This window comes from Mastomys coucha, unplaced genomic scaffold (assembly GCF_008632895.1).
Source record: "Mastomys coucha isolate ucsf_1 unplaced genomic scaffold, UCSF_Mcou_1 pScaffold20, whole genome shotgun sequence".
NCBI classification, from domain to species: Eukaryota; Metazoa; Chordata; class Mammalia; order Rodentia; family Muridae; genus Mastomys; species Mastomys coucha.
The window spans coordinates 27,166,753-27,186,722 of record NW_022196903.1 but is presented as its reverse complement, the minus strand read 5'-3'; the positions used below and the strand labels follow the sequence as shown (position 1 = coordinate 27,186,722).

The following is a 19,970-nucleotide window of genomic DNA, read 5'->3' as shown; positions in this document are numbered from 1 at the left end:
CACAGAACCCCAAATGTTGATGACCAGGGTGGATCAGAGTCCCTAAGCCCCTGGGCTGACAAATAGGTTTGGTTTTTTTTTGGATTTTTTGTTTTTGATTTTGTTTTTGTTTTGTTTTTTTGTTTTTTGTTGGTGTTGTTGGTGTTGTTTTGTTTTTGAGGGGTGTGGCAACTTCTCTGACATCTCCCATGAGTCTGTAGGTAGCTTTGCACCTGGCATCTTAGCAGACAGCAGGTCAGTCTGGGATGATAGGTGGGAGGAAGGGCAGGGTGGTGGAGATGGCCTCTTCATGCCTTGTTGCCTAGGGGAAAATTGCCGTTTTACATTTCAATTAAGCAGGGGCACGGGGTCAAACATCAACACTACTTAGAGGAAGATGTGTCCAGCCCATCCCTGGGCCTCTCCAATTATTATTAATGAACTTCCTCTCAGAACTGTCAACCTTTTTATATGCAAACTAGGCCTTTATGGGGCCACTGCTAATCAGGACTCATTAGAGCACTCCTAACAAGCTTCAGTGAGAATCTCACAGGGACAAGTGAGGAAGGTTTTGGCTCTTGCCATCTCCTGGACAGAGCAGGACTCCAGCCCTGCCCAAAAGGGTGTCACTGCTCATCTGACTGAGAGATTCCATTTAGAGGGGGTCCTGCTCATCAGGACCTGTTCTTTCACAAAGGGGAGGAAGGATGGTGATACAAGCAATTGGCTTCTTTAGCTATCTACCCATCTGCCAACACTGAGTTCTTTTTTTCCCTCACCCTGTCTCAGATTCTCCTTTAGGAAGGGGTCAGCCAGATTGTTCAGAGGAGTATGGAATTCCAGGCTCCCAGGAACTGATCATGGGTAGCAACATTTGCTTAGGGGTATGGAGGTGAGAGGTTTCAGTGTACCCTGGCTCTCTCACCAAGTGTGAGCACAGGCCCAGATCTCTGCAGGGATGACAGTCCAGACTTAGGGACAGATAGTTCTACACTCCCCAAGAACTGACCCATGACTTCCAGTTCTTCATAGAACTTCTATCCACAGTCTTCCAGGCCCATGCACCTCCTATTCAGTCTAAGCATGAACCTCTCTAAGGAACCGTGTATCTTACCTATGTCCACATTCACATCTTGTCAGAGCATGTGGGACCAGATAGCTAGATTCAGGGAGGTGCACAGAAATGGAGCCTCTAAGACTCACTATGTGGGTGCCTCAGAGTTCCTAGATACCCACCTCTTCAAAACCTTAGGACTTCCTGTAAGAGGAAGATCAAGGCTGGGGTACGTCCTCATCCCTAGTTTCTTAATGCCCTGAGACCTTGCCACTCCTCTATGTTTTAGGTTTTCTGGTTGGTTGGTTTTAACCGGGGTGAAACACACAAATGAAAAGACTATTCTCAACTATTTCAAGGGTACAGATAAGTAAAATCACACTGTATATCCAACCTCACAGTCCCCAAATGAAGTTCTCCCCATAGAACAACATTCCATCTCCACTTATTTTAGATATCACCATTCTCCTTTCTGTCTTGAAATATGACTACTCTATCTATCTGCCCTGTGCACATGGAGTCATGCAGAATTTGTCATTGTGGGGCTAGCTTATTTCACTTAGCATAATGTCTTCAGTGTTTAACAATGTTGTATGGGTCAGAATTTTCACCCTGTTTAAGGTTGGATACTTTTCCATTGTGTGGGTATGATATGTATATTTAGATATAGATAATAATGATAGAGATAGACATAGGTATAGATAGATAGATAGATAGATAGATAGATAGATAGATAGATAGATAGATAGATAGATAGATACTTTCATCCATCTATGGACACTTAGGATGCTTTTGCATCTCAGCTATTGTCACTGATGTTACTGTGAATGTGACACACAAGGATCTGTCTACGTTTCTGTCCTTAGCTATTTGGAGGACATCTGAAGGATGGGATGCTGCTCCCCATTCTTCTCAAGATACTCAACTCCTATCTAATAGACCAAGGGATATTGAATCTCAGTACAGAGATGTATAGGATCAAAAGCTCAGTGTCATCCTGGGGTAGTTCTCAGTGATATAAGGAATCACTGGCTCATTTGCTTCAAGAGATAGCTTCTAGTTATCTGTAAGATCCCTCTAGTACCCTTCCCCCATGGTTTGTTTAATTAATATCACTCCATGGAGGCCATCACTGTGTCTGAACATCCCAAGGAAGGACATGCTTTCTATGGTCAGCCTGCTCAAAAGTCATCTAGTTTGATAGTGCCTGGATAGAGAGAGGAACCTGGGGATAGTGGGACCTTCCTGGCACAAAGCAGAGTACCCACCATATCGTCTTCTGACTCTATTATCCCCTAAGCCCATCCTGGCCTCTCAAGTTAATGCTGAGTATCTCAAAAGAAAGGGGTCCAGTTTCCTCCACAGCAAAGGCCCTCTGTGGTTCCAGGGCTAACAGTACAGTTGCAGGCATCAAAGAGGAACACTGTGTATCTGCCTCGAGGGGCAGTTCCTCAGTTTCAACCATCCTCAGCACTTACTCAGAAACTTCTAGACTGAAAAGTCCACTGAATACTACCCCAGAATGTTTCCAAATGCCACACTCAGCCCACGTACTAGAGGCCCTCTCTCTTTCCCCAGCTGTGTTCCAGATTTGAGTTCTATGGACAGAGCTGAGGCCCAGGCTGTTGCCTCCATGTGTGTCTCCCCATAGGGCCAATCTGTCCTCACTCCTGGCTGCCTGGAACTTGGCAGGCCGAGATGCCATCAGTTCCTAGAGGAGCAGGATGCCCAGGCAGCAGGGTCAGTCTCTGCCAAGGAAGGAAAGGAATTGGGAGGGGACCACAAGCCTGTTAGAGCATCTTGGCTGGTATAAACTGGCATTCAAATTAACCTGAAGAGGCCAAGGATAAACTCCAGGAGGAGTGGCCTCAAAATGGTGACACTAAGACTTGAGAGTTCTTGTCCTTACTCCTTCCCCAATGTGGGCACGTGGCCATTTGGGGGAACGGTCTATAACAAAACAAAGGTCAACATCTGTGTAATGTTTGCAGAAGCCACTGTCCTTTTGGTGTCTCACATACTGAAGCTGAGCCATACCTTCTGTCCCCAGGACTGCCCCCAGCTGCTGCGAGTGGACAAGATCCTGGTTCCAGTAGAGGTGATCAAACCCATCACTCTGAAGGCTAAGAACCTCCCACAGCCTCAATCGGGGCAGAGAGGCTATGAGTGCATCTTGAACATCCAGGGCATCGAGCAGAGGGTACCTGCCCTGCGCTTCAACAGTTCCAGTGTGCAGTGTCAGAACACCTCCGTGAGTCACCTTCCTGGCCCTGTTACTATGGGCCTCAATGAGCCCCATCAGCTCAGCTCTGCTGGGCTTATTATACCATAGATCCCTGGGCTCCCTGCCTACCGGAATCCTTTTTCTATTCCTGCTCTTGTCTATCCAATCCAGTCCCTGAACCTACGGTTTAATGGATACCCAAAAATCCACCAGCTGTGAGCTCTTCTTGTAGCCATTGCATGATCAGGGTCACCTGCGCAAGACCTACTGCTGGACCTGTGTAGGGTTCTGGGGCCCTGTCTGTGAGCAAATATAATGCTCTAGAAGGAAGACTTAGGCCCTTCCTTCTCACCCAGCCTGACCTCAGTGTTACATTGAAGCCCAGAAAAGCCCACCACTGCATTTAAACCTACACAAAAGCTGTGTTTTAGCAAAGAATGCCTGGGGACAGATCAAGTGACAGCATCATTGTTGGGGTGGGATTGGCTTGAATCAGATGGCCCCTGCCCAGTGTTTATACGCTCCATAGTTAATGTCAAGTTCTGCCAGTGGGAGTCAGCAGCCCCCAGGCTGCCAACAGCTGCCCACTGGATCTCTAGGGAACACTGTCCCTGACTCTGTGCCCCTTTCCACCCAGTTTACTCCTTTCCTTCCCACTTGGCCTTCAAGCCCTAGCTCTGTTCTCTGTCACTCATCTGGGCTCCCCTCTCTTCACCTAGATGCTTAAGATCAGCCAATGTTGGCTTAAGGATTTAGGGACCTATAATGCTTTCCAGCGATGAAAAGCCATGTGGTTCTTCACTTCACAGAAGAAAAGCAGCAGTCAGATGTAGTGCTTGGGCCTATAACCCCAGCCTTTGAGAGATTGGTGCAGGGTGATGACCTCAAGTCTGAGCCTAATGTGGGCTACAGAATGAAACCCTGTCTCAACACATGAAAAAGAAAAGAAAAAAAAAAACGAGAGAGGCAGAAAGAAGAGGAAGAGGAGAAGGGGAAGCATATGAAGGCCCAGGCTGAGGGTGCAGATCCAGGTTTGAGGAGCTGAGATGGACGCAATTTGGGTTCCTTGCTTAGGGTCAAAATGTAAGAAGTATAAAATTAGATTTATGGGCAAGTCTTAGAAGGGCACCGGAGAACAAATCAAAGCCCTGAAGCTGAGGATCTGTTTGCTGCCAGGCAACCTGCCCCCGCCCAAAGGAGATTGCCTTAACTCGAGGTCACGCTGTGGAGAGTAGAGGCTGGCTGGCTTTGGAGTCCCCTTCTGTGTCACGCTGTCTCCCACACACACACCTCGTTGTTACTGAGTAGGTAAACACAGTAGCTTTATTTGAGAGTGTAACGGGAGGCCCAGAGAGTCCCACGCAAAGAACTGCAAAGGAACACCTCTACTTTTCCTTCAGGAAGTAGTCTGGGGAGAAATGAGCCTCAGAGAAGCACATAGAACGGGTCTGTGTCAATCAGCAATGCAGGGACTAATCTGTTCCCACACCTTCTTGGGGTGGGGGGACACCTCTCCTGCTTCTACAGTCAGCCAGAGTATTTTCCAGATTTCTGCCAGTGTTCTAACCCTGCAAATACCGGGGACACTAGCTATGTCCTCAAATATCTTGAGGTCAAGCAAATCAGCCCCAAGGATTTGGTTCAACTAATTCTCCCCCAAACAAGAGAGGGGGAAGCTGGGATTTCCCCCATTGGACTCCACAGATACAGTGAGATTTCAGGTCCTAGAGAAAACAGCCTGTCTTCCTGGGAGAAGCTGCCCCAGGGTATGGGGAAAATGTCTGGAGTGAGGAGAGAGTCTGTGACCAAGGTCACATAGAGAGGGTCACGCATGTCATAAGATGCCCCGGGGACACTGTGCATAGCCTAACCTGATCTTATAAACCCCCAGTCAGACCTTCCTCTGTGCCCTTGGAGATTAACTGTTCTTCCAAGAAGTTGGTTTAGACTTGGACCAAAAGCAGCCTGGATTGCCAAGTCCTTAGAAGGTCTAATTGCTGTGTCCTCCACCATAGTCCAAGGCCACTTTCCCAGTGAGCTCTTGGTAGTCAAGACAGGCGAGTCTCTGGATACGAGGTTGACACTAGGGGTGACTAAAAGGGTACAAAAGGGTAGGCCAGCACTGTTCCCTCCATCTTCCATGGTGTCCCATGAGCACTTGGTGCTGGCACCTAGTCAGCATGAGTGGGAATACTACAGGACAGTATGGGTTTCTGTATGAATCTGACTTCCAGGGTTTAAGGACTCAAAAGGTGACATACTCCCCCATGGGGACTCTTTCATCTGGAAACCCAGTGCTCTAGGCCCTGGGCTTACATATGCTTCTGGTGCAGGCCCAGGCCTCTATGTTCCTGAGTTCTCAGCCCCAGGTGCTTCCAGATCCACTTCTGGAAAATGTGGAGTCTTGTGGCTGGCTGGATACAGAAGCCAAAAGGCTCTGACCAACCACTAAGGATAGTGTCAGGCCCTTTGAGGGCTGCAGAGGCTCCTACTGCCCTGTCCTCGGGTCTAGTTTCAGCCAGCTCTGGGGCATCAGGGCTTTCATATAACCTCAGCCACCTCTGCCTACATGACTTTTTTTTTTTTTAACTTTAAGAACCCTAGTGATAGAAGAGTTTTAAGTCTCGCGCACTGAGACAGTATGAGTGGTAACTTCAAAATAGATTCAAGAGGAGTCCCCTGTCCCTACTAGATCCCCTGGAATCCTAGAGTTCAGGAAGCCTCAGCCCTGACTTTCCCCAAGAGCATCTTTGGGAGGGTAGGGGCATCAGGGAGTTCAGGTAGATCCCAGGATAATGTTGATCTCAACCAGGATGCCATGTAGCCTCCTTAATCTGACAGATTAAGACAAATGGGGGCACTTCCAGACCCACTGTTTGGGGACAGGCCTGGGGCCAACGCCTCTAGCTCCTGAAGACAGTGGGGGGAGCAGAGAGGTAGTTGCAGGCAGCCACGGAGGAGCCAGAGCCGCTGTAGAGATGCGTGGCCTACTTTAGACCAAGGCTCCAGGAAAATGTCAAGTGCTGCTAATAATAGAACCTACCACCTCCTTTTGGGCTGGCGGTCACGAGCATGAGTGGGCTGCAAAGGGCACCAGCCCACTGCAGTGCTGGTCAAAGAGAGGAGGAGGCCATGAAGCCAGCCAGAGCCCTGGAAATAGACACAGTGCCTCAACCAACTCCTGCTGTATTCGAGTGCTTTGGGGGTTTGCTTATTCAAATAACAGAAGTCCCTAGCAGAATCTCTCAGCACTTGGGACAAGGAAGTTCTGTTCAGAGACAAGAATAACTCCATGTTGAAGTCTTCCTGCCTTACAAGGAGAGAAAGCTGGGGGTCATACAACCCCAAGGGGATGAAGAAGTCATCACTAGAGAGATGGAGGTACACCAGCCTAGATTGAGACACTTAACCTCCTGGCCTTCAGGAGCCTGCAACCTCTCCTGCTTCCTGCATTCTGTGTCCTCTGCAGGCCTGAACTTTGTATAGATGAACTGCCTGCTGATTGCAGAGAGCTATATAAATGCTAAGTGGAGCAGAGGGAGGGAGGTCAGGGAGACGGTCCAAGCTGCCCAGCTTTGGGACACACAGAGAGTTCCTACTGTGCCCTATGTGTCCCATATAGATGCAGGTCACCTAGAGAGGGCAGATCTGCAGAACACAGAGACTTCCCTAGAGGCTCAGGACTGGTGGGGGCACCTGGGGTTAATGATGTCTACAGTATTTCCCAGTTGCAACCTCAGAAAATAGGAGAAAGAAAGAAAAGGCATTGCCTAGCGTATTTGATCCTCGGAGCCTTTTGTTTTTCAATTTTCTTCAAAAGGCAAATGCACACAGACATGTGCACACAGCAGAACACATAAGCAGACTCATGTGCACAGAGCTCCATATGTACCAAGTGTCTGGCACAGAAACACTCAGTTCATAGCTGCTATTATTATTCCCCATAAACATAAACACAGGCAGCACAAATAGAGATTCACAGAGCGTCCCCAGGTGTATACACTCAGATCAAAACACACAGCATTCTTTGGGGCTTTGAGCAGGTGACAGACGCTGTGCTTAGAGCTCTGTATGTATTATCTTCAGGCCACATGGCAATCATCCAAGGTATGTGATGTTTCTTAATTCCAACTTTGCAAATGGGGAGCCCAAACTTTGGTCATTTGCTTGTGTTCCTCTCTCTCTCTCTCTCTCTCTCTCTCTCTCTCTCTTTCCTCTTTCCTCTTTCCTCTTTCCTCTCTCCCTTCCTCTCCCTCTCTATGCATGTATGAGTATGTGAGACATACATACATATGCTTACGTATTGACATGTAATCATGTCTGCACACACAGACAATCTCATACATGCATAGTAAGAATTTCTTGTATCATCCTACCTGGGTCATTTCAGAGTCATCTTGAGGGGAACCTGAAGACTTCACTGATATCTGGCTAAATCCATTCTAGTTAACATCTGGTATTCCCACTAGAGTTGGCTTGAGGGACAGACAGAGAATTCAAGCCTGACTTAGTCATCCCTGCAACCTTCCAAAGTTCAAGTCTGTGAATGTCCAGTGCTGCCCAGCTTAGGTAGACCAGATGATTCTACCCAGGGCCTCCAATGGGGAGCCTGAGACCTTAATCATCTCACCACACTGGGGACTGTAAGCCTGCAAGGAAGGGATGGAATGGAAAAGAGGAGACTGAGAGGGAGGTCAGCAAGTACCCGACTGCTTTCTCTCACAAAAGGGAGGTTATCTCCTCCTCCTCCTCTGGGCAGCCCCAACTCCATACATCTGGTAGGTTTATTATTTTATTGGTCAACAGTAGAGCCACAGGGGGAAAAACTCTATTAAAAACGTCCCCATTTCCATATAGTGGAATTGTCCACTTTCTGGGCTAGGGCCCTAGGATTTGCACTTCACTCCTCATTCTAATGAGAAGTCCTTAGTCTACTCCACGTGGCTAGGGTGACATAACTCGGGGTGACTCAGTGTTGTGTGACAAAGCTTATTTTCTAGGTTGATACAACATACATGTCTCCTCACTCGAGATAGAGAGCCCATGACAGATGAATGTAAGGACACCACCAAAATCCAACTTAGAGGACCAATGAGTTTTATTGGAGTTACTTACAGGAGTATGGGTGAGGGCTACTCACAGGGACAGAAATGACTCAAAGACAGCTGCATCACCAAGCCTACTCCACCAAGCATAACTCCTCCAAAAGCTGGGAACCTGGAGCACTCTGCACAGCCTACAGTGAGCTCAGCAGGTTGGAGAGTGTCTTTTCCAGTTACATGAGGTTGGCCTAAACCTCTTCCAGGCAGCTCTGCTGGTTCCTGCTTCTTCTTCCGCACAGCTGGCTGGGTCTGAGAGTCTCTGCAGCCTGACTTGTCCGAGGATCTTCTTTGTAGCTTTATCGCTTACTCTGGGAGAGAGGGGGCCCAACAAATATTGTCAGTTTCAAGGACCTCCTGATAATTAAGTTGACTTCTCCCACCTACAATTTTACTTTTCATAGTCACCCATGATGAACCACACTCAAAAACTATTAAGTAGAATATAACAGAAGTAAATGTTTGATGGGATCCCCTCCCAGTGTATCCCATATATACTAGCTGCCTGTTGGTACTTAGTAGACAACTTGTTTATCTTTTTTTTCATATTTAGGTTTTTTTGAGACAGGTTCTCATTATGTAGCCTTGGCTGGCCTAAAACCCACTATGTAGACCACGCAGACCTGGTACTCACAGAGATCTGCCTCTCTCTGGTTAGATTAAAGGCGTAGGCCACCAAGTAGGCTCTTGGTTATCATGTTGACTGATATAAAATTATCAGCTTGCTAGAGAGAAGGGAAGAGGAGAAGATGCACATAGCTTTGCAATATGTTGTAATTATTCTTTTATAATTATTGTTGTTAATTTCATACTGTGCCTGAATTGTATACCTTTGGTTTGTATAACTTTATTTTGTATGTACAAAAATAAAAAGAGCAGAGTTAGATCCCAGCTGTGGTTTCAGACACCTACTGAGGGCTCTTCAATATATTTCTCAGATTTGGGGGATGTGGCTATACTGAGCCAAAGACTTTGCTGTCATTCCTTCAAGGCAAGGAGCCTTTGCTTTCTTCTCTGTACCCAGCAGATGTCAGTCACAGATCTGCTGAGGGAGAATACGAACACTGTGCTAGGATCTTCTCCTTATCCATCCATCTGTTGGGGGGAATGCCAAATGTTTCTGGCAAGGCTGCTAGGAAGGAGGGGGTTAAGTCTTTTGAATGCTAGAGTAGAATCTGAAGAAGCTTGACCACACATGCTGATTCTTGTGTTGTATAGAACACTCCAACACACTCATGGCTGATTTATTCTGTAACTGGAAGACTTGCGGCTAATTCCCTGGACTTCAGAAGCTTCTACAAGATCTATTCTTGCCCAATCCAATCATAGAAGCCTGGACTCCAGCCCTGGAGATTTTCACCAGGCCAGCAATGTCTATTATCTGTGGCTCACTGGAAGTGCTGTAGCTAGCATAAAGAAGGGACAGATTCCACCATCTCACTTACACACACACATACACACACACACACATACACACACACACACACACACAAACACACACACAAACACTCTGTGGCTACCTGCAAAAGACATGCACATGATGAAGTCAGTCTACTTGTAGTATAGGTGGATGAGGAACTCATAAAGCCTCACCAACGGAGGAACAACTGTCAGTTAAAAGCTGGTAGCAGGGGGATTGCTCTCTTTTGGGGTTGTGGCCACTGGTAAGTTGCCCATATTCGAGCAGATAGCTCTATACTCATGCATTTATGGATAGTAGTAAAAGAATTTATTAGATTATGAAGAAAAGACAAAGAGGAGGAGGAAGAAGAGGAGGAGAAGGAAATGAATCTGGGAAATCTATACGTGCGCGCGTGCGTGTGTACATAGTCCTGGGAGAGTAGGAGGGGAAAACTGGGAGTGGTGGTATGATCATATTTTATTGTATGTGTATGGAATTCTCAAAGGGGAAACCCAGAAACAGCTTGGATAAACTTCTAATTCTGTGAATCTTAAGGAGGGGGTTGCAGGCAGGAGTTTAGTTCAGGAAAGAGCCCTGTTCTGTCTTTACTGCCCAGGTAGCTCTTATCAATGGGCTCTGTTACATTGCAACTCTGCAGGGAACTAACATTTTTTTTTTCGAGACAGGGTTTCTCTGTGTAGCCCTGGCTGTCCTGTAACTCACTCTGTAAACCAGGCTGGCCTTAAGCTCGAAAATCAGCCTGTCTCTGTCTCCCAAGTGCTGGGAATAAAGGCATGCACTACCACTGCCCACCCTGACCTTGGTGGGGTTCCCCTGGACATGGGAGTTGATAGCCATGTTCCATTTGGGCCAAAGCTCTCATTATTACTTATTTTCAGCATGTTGACCAGTTACAAGTCTCTGCTTGATTGTTGTGGTCAGTTTCTTGAACCAGTCCTCACACATGTACTATTACACAGATCTGTTGCTGTACAGATATAATGCTGCACAGACAGTTTGCTGCACAGATGTGTTACCAGGGTGGTATTCTGTAGAGTCCCAGCCCCACTTTCTGCATTATCATCTCTGCCCCTCCATCTGACCATACACATGTGTATGTCTGTTCATGAATATACATACATACACAGCCTTGGCTAGCCCTTAACCCTGTGTGCTCTTGGCTAAACACTCAGGTCTCCATAGAGATCTCTATAACTGGCTTTTCTCTGCTCTCCCCTCGCCCCCTCTATCTGGCTGCAGTATTCCTATGAAGGGATGGAGATCAACAACCTGCCAGTGGAGTTGACAGTCGTGTGGAATGGACATTTCAACATTGACAACCCAGCTCAGAATAAAGGTGCGAAGAGGCCAGGGCTGGTGGAGAAGGCAGGGAGGGGTGGGAGTGAGATAAGGGAGAGAAGGAGAGAATGGAGCAACACTACATTCCTGGGAAGATGTCATCGCTACCATCTTGTCTCTAACTTCCAGCAGCTGTCAATCTCCCCTGGACTTGAAGCCTTTCCTTCACAGACCTCGCTAGTTTCCATCCACTTTTGCCTGTCACTTCTTGGCCCTGGGCTTTGTCCTGGGGTGGCTCCCAGGAGTGGGGAAGAGTGGGCAGAGCTAGCTGGGAAGGATGGCTGAGACCAAATGGAGATTCACAGTTTCCCTGTGGCCACTCTCAGACCCTTCCTGTCCCAAAGCCCCTCTTGTCCTTGTCTTCCAAAGTTTACCTCTACAAGTGTGGGGCCATGCGTGAGAGCTGTGGGCTGTGCCTCAAGGCTGACCCGGATTTCGAGTGCGGCTGGTGTCAGAGCCCAGGCCAGTGTACCCTGCGCCAGCACTGCCCTGCCCATGAGAGCCGGTGGCTGGAACTGTCCGGTGCCAACAGCAAGTGCACCAACCCTCGGATCACAGAGGTAAGCTGCTATCCTGCCTGTAGCCCACTTCAGGCTACAGAGCTACTCTATGTCTTGCCAGGACCTAGGCCTCTCATAATAGTACCTAGCTATGCTGTTGGTCACGCCCTGTGGTCATCAGGTAGACTTGGATGCCCTGACTAGCCAGAAATAGCCCCAGTCTCCTCCACGGCTTCTTCTGAAAGCTCAGGCTTTGTTCAGAGGCCTTTCCCTCTCTCAGGAAGTTTGGAGACAGAAAGAGGCCCCACTATCTGTCAGAGTCTTATTCTTCCCTTCTTTCCTCTGTCTCCCTTCCTCCTGGCTGGATAGTGCAGTGGCAAGACTGTGAAACTTCATCATCAGCGACATCATTAAAAGTTGTCCAACAGTTATGGACACTCTTGGTCCAAGAGGCAGAGCCCAGCTGTGGGCAGCAGCAGGAAGCTACAGCAGAGAGACACCAGTACATGCCCCAATAAGACCTAAGCTGTAGCAGTATATCTGAATGCAGTTCATGAGTCTAACTGCAGAGAAGAGCAGGGCAGAGCAGAGCACACAGGTAGTGGGGACAAAGGAGGGTCTGTGCATGCCTCACCTGTGCAGAAGTCTGTTGTGTCACAAGGAGTTCCAGGGATTGGCTTGAAGGCACAATGTGCTTCCTTTGTAGTATTCTTGGGAAGCTTATCAGCCTTCCCTAACTCCTTCTTGTTCATCCCCATTCTGATTAAAATAACTACCAAGAGTGTCTAAACAAGGGAGCTGCTGCCCCTGGGGTTTATATACAGTTTTGTCTCCTGTTCCCATTCCATACTTCTGACAGTGAGCCCGCCTAAGGTATTTTCTACCAGGCTGGAGATCTTTGTTCTTCTCCTAAATATTTAATATATAAATATTCTTCAACATAAGGATCCATCATATATATAATCCTGCTATAACCTCAGAAACAGGGCTTAGCATAAGTAGGTACTCAGTACCTCTCAGCTATGGAGGATACAGATGGGGAAAACAGCTGTATCTCCATCTGTAAATCAGGAAAGCACACTGGCGCCCAGCTTCGCTCAGTTTTACTAATGCACCAGGCCCATACTGAGCAATGATGACCATGACCCCAGACTATATGTATGTGTAATGCTTTGGAGTTTTGCACATTCTCTTCATATCTCTGATTAGTCAGCACTGAAGCCCTGTTATATTAGGCTATGGCGGTTTTATAACCAAGCCTTATAAACCATGTAGCTTAGACTATCCCTGTGCTAGAGGTAGAAGTCCACGATCAAGGTGTTAACAGAATCGGTTGCTTCTGAAGGCTGTGGAGGAACTGGTTAGACATCAACTGTCCCCATTTCATGTTTTCCTCTATACATGTCTCCATAGACCCAGTTATAACACTGTGATTACACCATGACCACACACATGATCACACTAATGACCTCCTTTATGCTTCATGATCTCTGTAAAGACTTATCTCTACCTAAAGTCACATTTGCAGAACTAGAATATTATAGTTTGAATATGAAATGTCTTTTACAGGGATATGTGTTTGGATACATGGTCTCCAGGTAGTGGTTATGTTTTAGGAGATTATAGAACTTTTGGGAAGTGTAACTAAGTTGGGGGACATGGAAGGTAAACATTGGGGATTGGAGCCCAACTTCCTTCTGTATTCTCTACTGCATGGATAGTGCCATTCAGCAAGCAGCTGCCACATGCTCTTGCCACCAGGGCCCAAGCCCCTTGCCATCTGGGACCAAGCCCTTTGCCATCAGGGACCAAGCCCTTTGCCATCAGGGACCAAGCCCATGATCGATCTAACCCTCCTTACCATGCACCAAAATAAATCTTTTCTCTCCTTAAGTTGCTTCTCTCAGGTATTTGGTCATAGCAACAAGAAAAGTAACTAAGTCATGAGATTAGTTAGAACTTCCATCTATGAACTGGAGGGGTTGGTGATGAACAAAATTAAACCCTTCACAGTTGTGAAGGTCAGGGTTATTATCTTCCTTTCCCAGGTAGAGAGAGACTAACTAGTGTCAGAATTGTGGCTTTACAATAGCCAGAGTAAGAAGAAAACGGTATTGCCTTCCAAAGCTCCTGAGTCTTGAATTCATATTCTCCTTCACCACCATGGCAGGGCAGATACTGCTCTGGCAAGATGTGCCACTGCCACTGGGGTCTTGGCTTTCATGAGTGAACCTCCTTCAGCCAGCTGAGAGTAGCCTTCAAAATGCATCCCATGTCTGAAACCCTCCATCCTCAGCATTACTGGTGATGGTGATATCAAAACTGGGACTTCCTCCAAGCCCCCACTTCACTGTTGTCTGTCGTGACTTCCAGGCTGGAGGACTGAGCTGGAGGGAGGCAAATGCCCTTCAGCCTACTTTCCCACACTCCTATCTGTCCTTACCAGTCCATTCACAATCCTGTGCCTTCTCTGTGGGACCGCTACTCTCATGCTGTTAACAGCTAAGCCCTCCCTGGGGCTGTGGCACAGAGTGACTCAGTGCATTGAAACTTATCAGCTGGATTTGCTTTCTCCTTGGCCTGAATCCAAGAAAATCACAAGAAAGAGGTGTCAAATTAAACAAATCGCACCATGGTGGGGGCTACTTAAGTGCCTCCAACCTGGCATCAGCCTTCCAGGGGACCTTGGACTGGTTCAAAGATACAATCCCTCTTATAGGATGACAAGCTAGGGCTGGAACTCTGTGCAAGCACCCCTGCCAGGTGCTAGGGATCCACTGGGACCCACCATCTGGACAAGCATTAGGGGATAACATAAGTACCCTTTCCTTGCCTTCTATACATCTGCCCACCTAATATGAACAGAAATGGGCCCATTTCTCTAATAAGGCTGCTTTACACTGTAATGGGAATATACTCATGTAAACTCATGTAGCATATAAATGCTGACTTATGAGCATGTGCGTTCACAAAGGGATGCATAAGAGGAAGGAAGTTGCTAGTCCCTCCTCTCGACCCCAGAAACGCTGCACCAGGGATAGCCCAGTCCAATGCCTTTGGTTCTCCAATTTTACCAGCTATGCAGGACTGCCCCATAGGCAACCCTTGCAGAATAGGGTAGTGGGACATTCTGGAAAGGACTAGAGACTCGTGTCATTCAAAATCTCCCACAGGGACCTCACTGCAGGTTGTAGGTGCTCTGAGAACCAGGAACAGAAGAGGGCTTTACTGTGGGAAGTAACAATGTGGACTTTCACTGTCCATAGCCCCTACCACAAAGCAGGCCAAGTCCTGGTTGCTGAACCCGTACATTCTAATTATGAGCTTTAACATCCATGATGACATCTCTGGAGGGAAGGACAGTTGCTTTGTCCAGCATACCAGGGTAAGTCTAAATTAAAGCCACTTCCATGAGAAGACTAGGGAACAAGGAAGGTAAATGGTATGCCAAATGTTCTGAAGAGAGGTCAGTAGGTAGGCTTGTCTACAACAGCCTGCTGCCATTGCTAAAGTATGCAGGGGATACTGGAGAGATGCTTGCTTTAGGAAGCTGAAGTTCAAGAGAGGAGGAAGGGCTGCAAGGAAGGATGGGGAAACTCGACCCGAATAGTGATTGTCAGAAGGAAATGTAAGAAGGTGCCTTGAGATTTCAGTGAAAAGAAATAACACGGAGACTGAACACTTCTTTAACTGGGTAGGATGGTCCTTGATACATGTGATTCTGGGCAGGCTTTTATTCCAGAAGTCTTTCCTGATTTTCTCTGGAGTATATTCACATACCACAGTTATATTCTCTTCTTCCATGAGATGGAATGTTAGACCAGGGGCTATGATCCTGGCTCTCAGGGCCACAGAGAAACACAGACTCTTTACCCAAGGATAACACCCACTGCTAGCCACACACTTTCTGGAGCTGCTGGAGGAACTGCAAAAGAAGCAAAAGAGCCACACCCACTCTGGCCTCTGCAGCAAGTAGGTGGTGACACTTCATGGGGCCTGAAAGATGACCCCCTCTTCTCCCTGCAGATCATCCCAGTGACTGGCCCTCGAGAAGGGGGCACCAAGGTCACCATCCGAGGGGAGAACTTGGGCCTGGAATTCCGTGACATTGCTTCACACGTCAAAGTGGCTGGTGTGGAGTGCAGCCCCTTGGTGGATGGCTACATCCCAGCAGAACAGTAAGTGAGAGCTACCTGGGAGATGGAGGCAACCCAAGGGGAAAGGAAGAGATGAGCCAAAGGCTTGAAATGCCCCTTAACTCAATACGTGGGACCTGCAGTATTTTGGAGTGGGGATTTTTTTTCATACATAGAATGTTTTTCATACACAATGAAATATCCTGGGGATGGGCCCTAAATCTAACACAACATTTTAGGGTGTCTATGGGGTCAGTTCTCTGCCTTTGGTATTACTGAGATGCCATACTAGGGAAATGCAATCAAGGATGGGAATAACAGAGAGAGGGAACATGGCTGCTGGCCTCATGGGGTACAGAGAGGTGAGAAAGAGCAAAATTAAAGTCTGCCGGGGAGTGTGAATTCAATTCTCTCTATTGTCTCTAACTCTCCATGAGCTTTCCCATGGGAAGCATGGCTGTCCTCTGTGGAGGCTGAAAATGAAATCCCATACTTACTCCCAGGCCTGTGCACTCTCTGGCTAATTTTTCTCTTGGAAAAGGGTCATTCAACAGACGACCTTGACCCATAACCCACCTAGTGGGGGAGAAGTGGTAAGCCACATCTGGGAAATGAGTAAACACTACTTTCCAGCCCAGCAAACACAATCATACAATGCTTGACATCACGGCAGAAGCTGTATTCCAGCCTGCCTCACCTCACTGTGGCCTATTGTCCGTCCTGTGAGCATGAGATGAGGGCTGCTGTCACGGCCTCCTCAGGTCCAGCAGTGCCCCGACATTGTGCTTGCTAGACTTAATGATGCAGAACCACATAGGTGCTGCATGTGCCATTCCTCCTGACGGCCATCAGGAAATCTCCATGACACTGGTAGCAGGTGGAATGCTAACAGTTTTACTCTGACTTAGAACCATCCCTCTCAGCTACCATCACTCAGTGACCTGAACATCTATCTGTGGCTCCTACAGTTTTCTGAAATCAAAGCAAAGCCAGCAGTTGCTGATACAGCATGGTGTGGGGAAAGCTTAACATCCCCCTCCCCAATGGACCAGGCATCAACAATGTTATTATAAAGCCAGATGATTAAAGTGTTGTGATATCACTTAGATCCATAGAGTAAGATAGGATGCTCAGGGCAAGAATCCTGACATGTAAGAATTTAGTGTGTGATGAAGGTGACAGTTCAAATCAACAAGGAAGGGTGAGATCCTTCAGTAAATGGCTCTGGTTAATACCAGGAAAAGAGTAACGGCAGATCCTGAGTTCACATTAGATTCCCAAATAAATTTCAGGTAGATTAAAGAGTTAGGGGTACAAAAATGAAATGGAAAGCTTAGAAGAAAATGCAGGTGTGAATTCATTTGATTTCATGAAGGGGAAGCATGAGCAGAAAAAAAATCATAAAGAAAAGATTAGAGGTTTTGAGTACATTCAACTTAAAAATGTATACAGCAGAAATCAGTGTAAGAAAAATAAAAGTGAACAAAAGCTGGGGATACGGTTACACCCATCACAGTTAATAGATACCTTCTTCTTAACAGGTAAAGAGACGTTATAAATAAAAGACAGTTATCACAAAATGAGCAAGGAGCATGAATGTATAACACTCGAGATGCATGAAGAACCAAAAACTCTTAAGAGCAGTGAAATGCAAATGAAAGCAGCAGAGAACACCTTTAAAAGTTAATGCTCAAGAGGCCAAAGATTGAGCTCATTGGGTGCTTGCCTAGCTTGCAGGAAGCCCTAACTTCAATCCCCAGCACTGAACCAACCAGGTGCAAACTCAGAACTAGATGGGCCCAGACAGGAAGGTCAGAAGTTCAAGGTCATCCTCAATAGCCTGGTGCATTTGACTCTAAACATGAGATGCTATTTCAATAAAAACAAAACCAAAAATAAAAGTATGTACCAGATGCAGTTGGCTTGTTTACTTGTGGTGGGAAGAGAACTGGGACAAACTTTTAAGAAGACATTTTGACACATGGACTTAAGGTCTTAGCTAGAAGCTCCATACTGCCTCAGGTGCACCCTGGGAAAAGAGACTGAGGAGTCCCGGAATTTCACCTAGCTGAAAGGGTAAGCTTCTAGTTTACACAATAAGGTGAAAGTAATGGAGTGGGACTCCCACCACGTTGCTCCGGCCTTGTGTGCACAGGCATATCCACCCACAGGCTTCCATGCATGCATCACACACATACCACATGCATATAGTGTGCTTCCTCCCTCTCTCCCTTTCCCCTCCACTCCCTCTCCCAAAGTATTAAAAAGAAAAACAGAAAAAAATGTTTCAGATGGCATTTTAAGTACAGGTCTGTAATTCCAGCAACTTGGGAGGCTGAGGCAGGAGAGTCTCATGTTCAAATCCTGTCTCAGCTAGAATGAGTGAGTTTAAGGTCAGCCTAGGCAATTTAATGAGACTGTCCCAAAATAAAGAAAGAGAAAGAACAGAAAAAGGAAGCTGGAGATATAACTCAGTGGTAGGACCCTTCATCCCTTATTCAAATTTCCAGTATCACACTCCATCCCTCACACTCTGTAGTCTAGCTCCATGGTTCTCAATCTTCCCATGACCCTTTAATACAGTTCCTCATGTTATAACCCCCAACCATAAAATTAGTTTTGTTGCTACTTCATAACTGTAATTTACTCTTATGAATCATAATGTAAATATCTGTTTTCTGATGGTCTTCAGAGACCCCTGGGAAATGATCATTTGAACCCCAAGAGGGTTATGACCCACAGGTTGAGAACCACTGGTCTAGCTAATATGTTCCATAATCATTAGTCAATGTATCTAGGACATTCCCTAAACAACCAGAATACAAAAAGTCTCTCTTAAGAATGCTTATCTCAGCTTTATTTATAATGGGAAAAATTCAGAAGTAATGATAAAAATGGAGAATTCATCAGTTTAAAAGGTTACTGTACAGATGTTCTTCAACTTTACATCTCTTTTGGAGTGTGTGTGCATGCTAGGCAAGTGTTCTACTACTGAGCGGCATTCTTGGCATTGTGCCTTGATATAACTTTCAAAAGTTGAAAACAGCATGAGATAAAAATGTGTTGCATATTCTGAACCAGATACCAGTTCTGTTTCTTCCTGTAGACCCCAGTTCACAGGGACCTAAAGCTTTCTGCCACAGCTTTCTGCTTTCTGTGGGCAGCCTCACAGAGAGTAACAGAACATGTGGCTAGCTCAAGAAAAGAGCAAAATTCAAAGTATAAGACTCTAGACAGAAGTTAAAAGTACAAGATTGTAGACAGGAGTCTACAGACTTCCACTTCCCTTTCATACCATTGTAAAGTTGGAATCTTGCCAGTTATGGCTTTATAGTTCATCTACCACCTCAGATGACTACAGACAGCAGACAGGCACACAGTCAAGGTATCACACTAGCACACAGGAGACCAACAGAATCCAGCTTCTTAGGAATTTTGTGCAAGAAAAGCTAGTCCTTCTTTCTTCCTCCCCCACCAAACATTTTTTTTTTATTTTACTATGTGGTTTGTATAGACACACACACACACACACACACACACACACACAAACAAACATTTTAAGATGTTTTCTCTGCAGTTCTTTTTGAGAAATGTAACACAGAAACAACATTGTTGGGCATATGGTTTAGTGACAGGGGCTTGTATGACATGCATAAGGCCCTGGATTTGATCCCTAGCACCACAAACAAACAAATAAAAACAGCAACAACAAAATAAAACAGAATAAAAAACAGAATGACACTAAAACCTACTGACCAAACCAAAAAAAACAAAAAACAAAAAACCAAAAAAAAACAACAACAAAAAAAATTCTACAGGACAAAAACCTAGAAACAAAAAAGTAAAAACTTAGTCTGTTCGGCCAGATAGATTCTTTCAAATGCTTTTGTAGCAGAACATACTGAGAACCAAGTTAAAAAAAAAAAGATAAGAAGTTGAGAGTCAGGAGGAAAATAACTGCAGCATTGACAACAAATAAGAATAACTATGCCTAGTTAAGGCTTCACAAAAGATAGTTGGTCAGCATAGTAGAGGGCTTTAGTGGAGAAGGCCCAAGGAAGGCAATTAAGGAAGGCACATGAGCACGTGTATTCTCTGTAACAACCACTGCACTTACAGTGGGATCTTTTCTAGAGTATTTTGGGAAAAAACTTTCAAAAGACATTGCCTATTTAGTCTTAACTAAAACAATGGACCACTGATACAAGTGCAAATTG

At 46.1% G+C, this 19,970-nt stretch overlaps 1 protein-coding gene across 2 annotated transcripts in view; it reads left to right on the top strand.

The window, feature by feature from the left end:
* The window catches only part of Plxna4 (plexin A4), a 445,847-nt gene that overhangs the window by 363,764 nt on the left and 62,113 nt on the right, over window positions 1-19,970 (top strand). For both annotated transcript variants that reach the window (XM_031381450.1, XM_031381449.1), the window contains 4 exons: window positions 3,084-3,284; window positions 11,019-11,115; window positions 11,487-11,677; window positions 15,644-15,795. In XM_031381450.1, coding sequence (XP_031237310.1) covers window positions 3,084-3,284; window positions 11,019-11,115; window positions 11,487-11,677; window positions 15,644-15,795 — 641 coding nt within the window. The remainder of the gene's footprint in view (window positions 1-3,083; window positions 3,285-11,018; window positions 11,116-11,486; window positions 11,678-15,643; window positions 15,796-19,970) is intronic.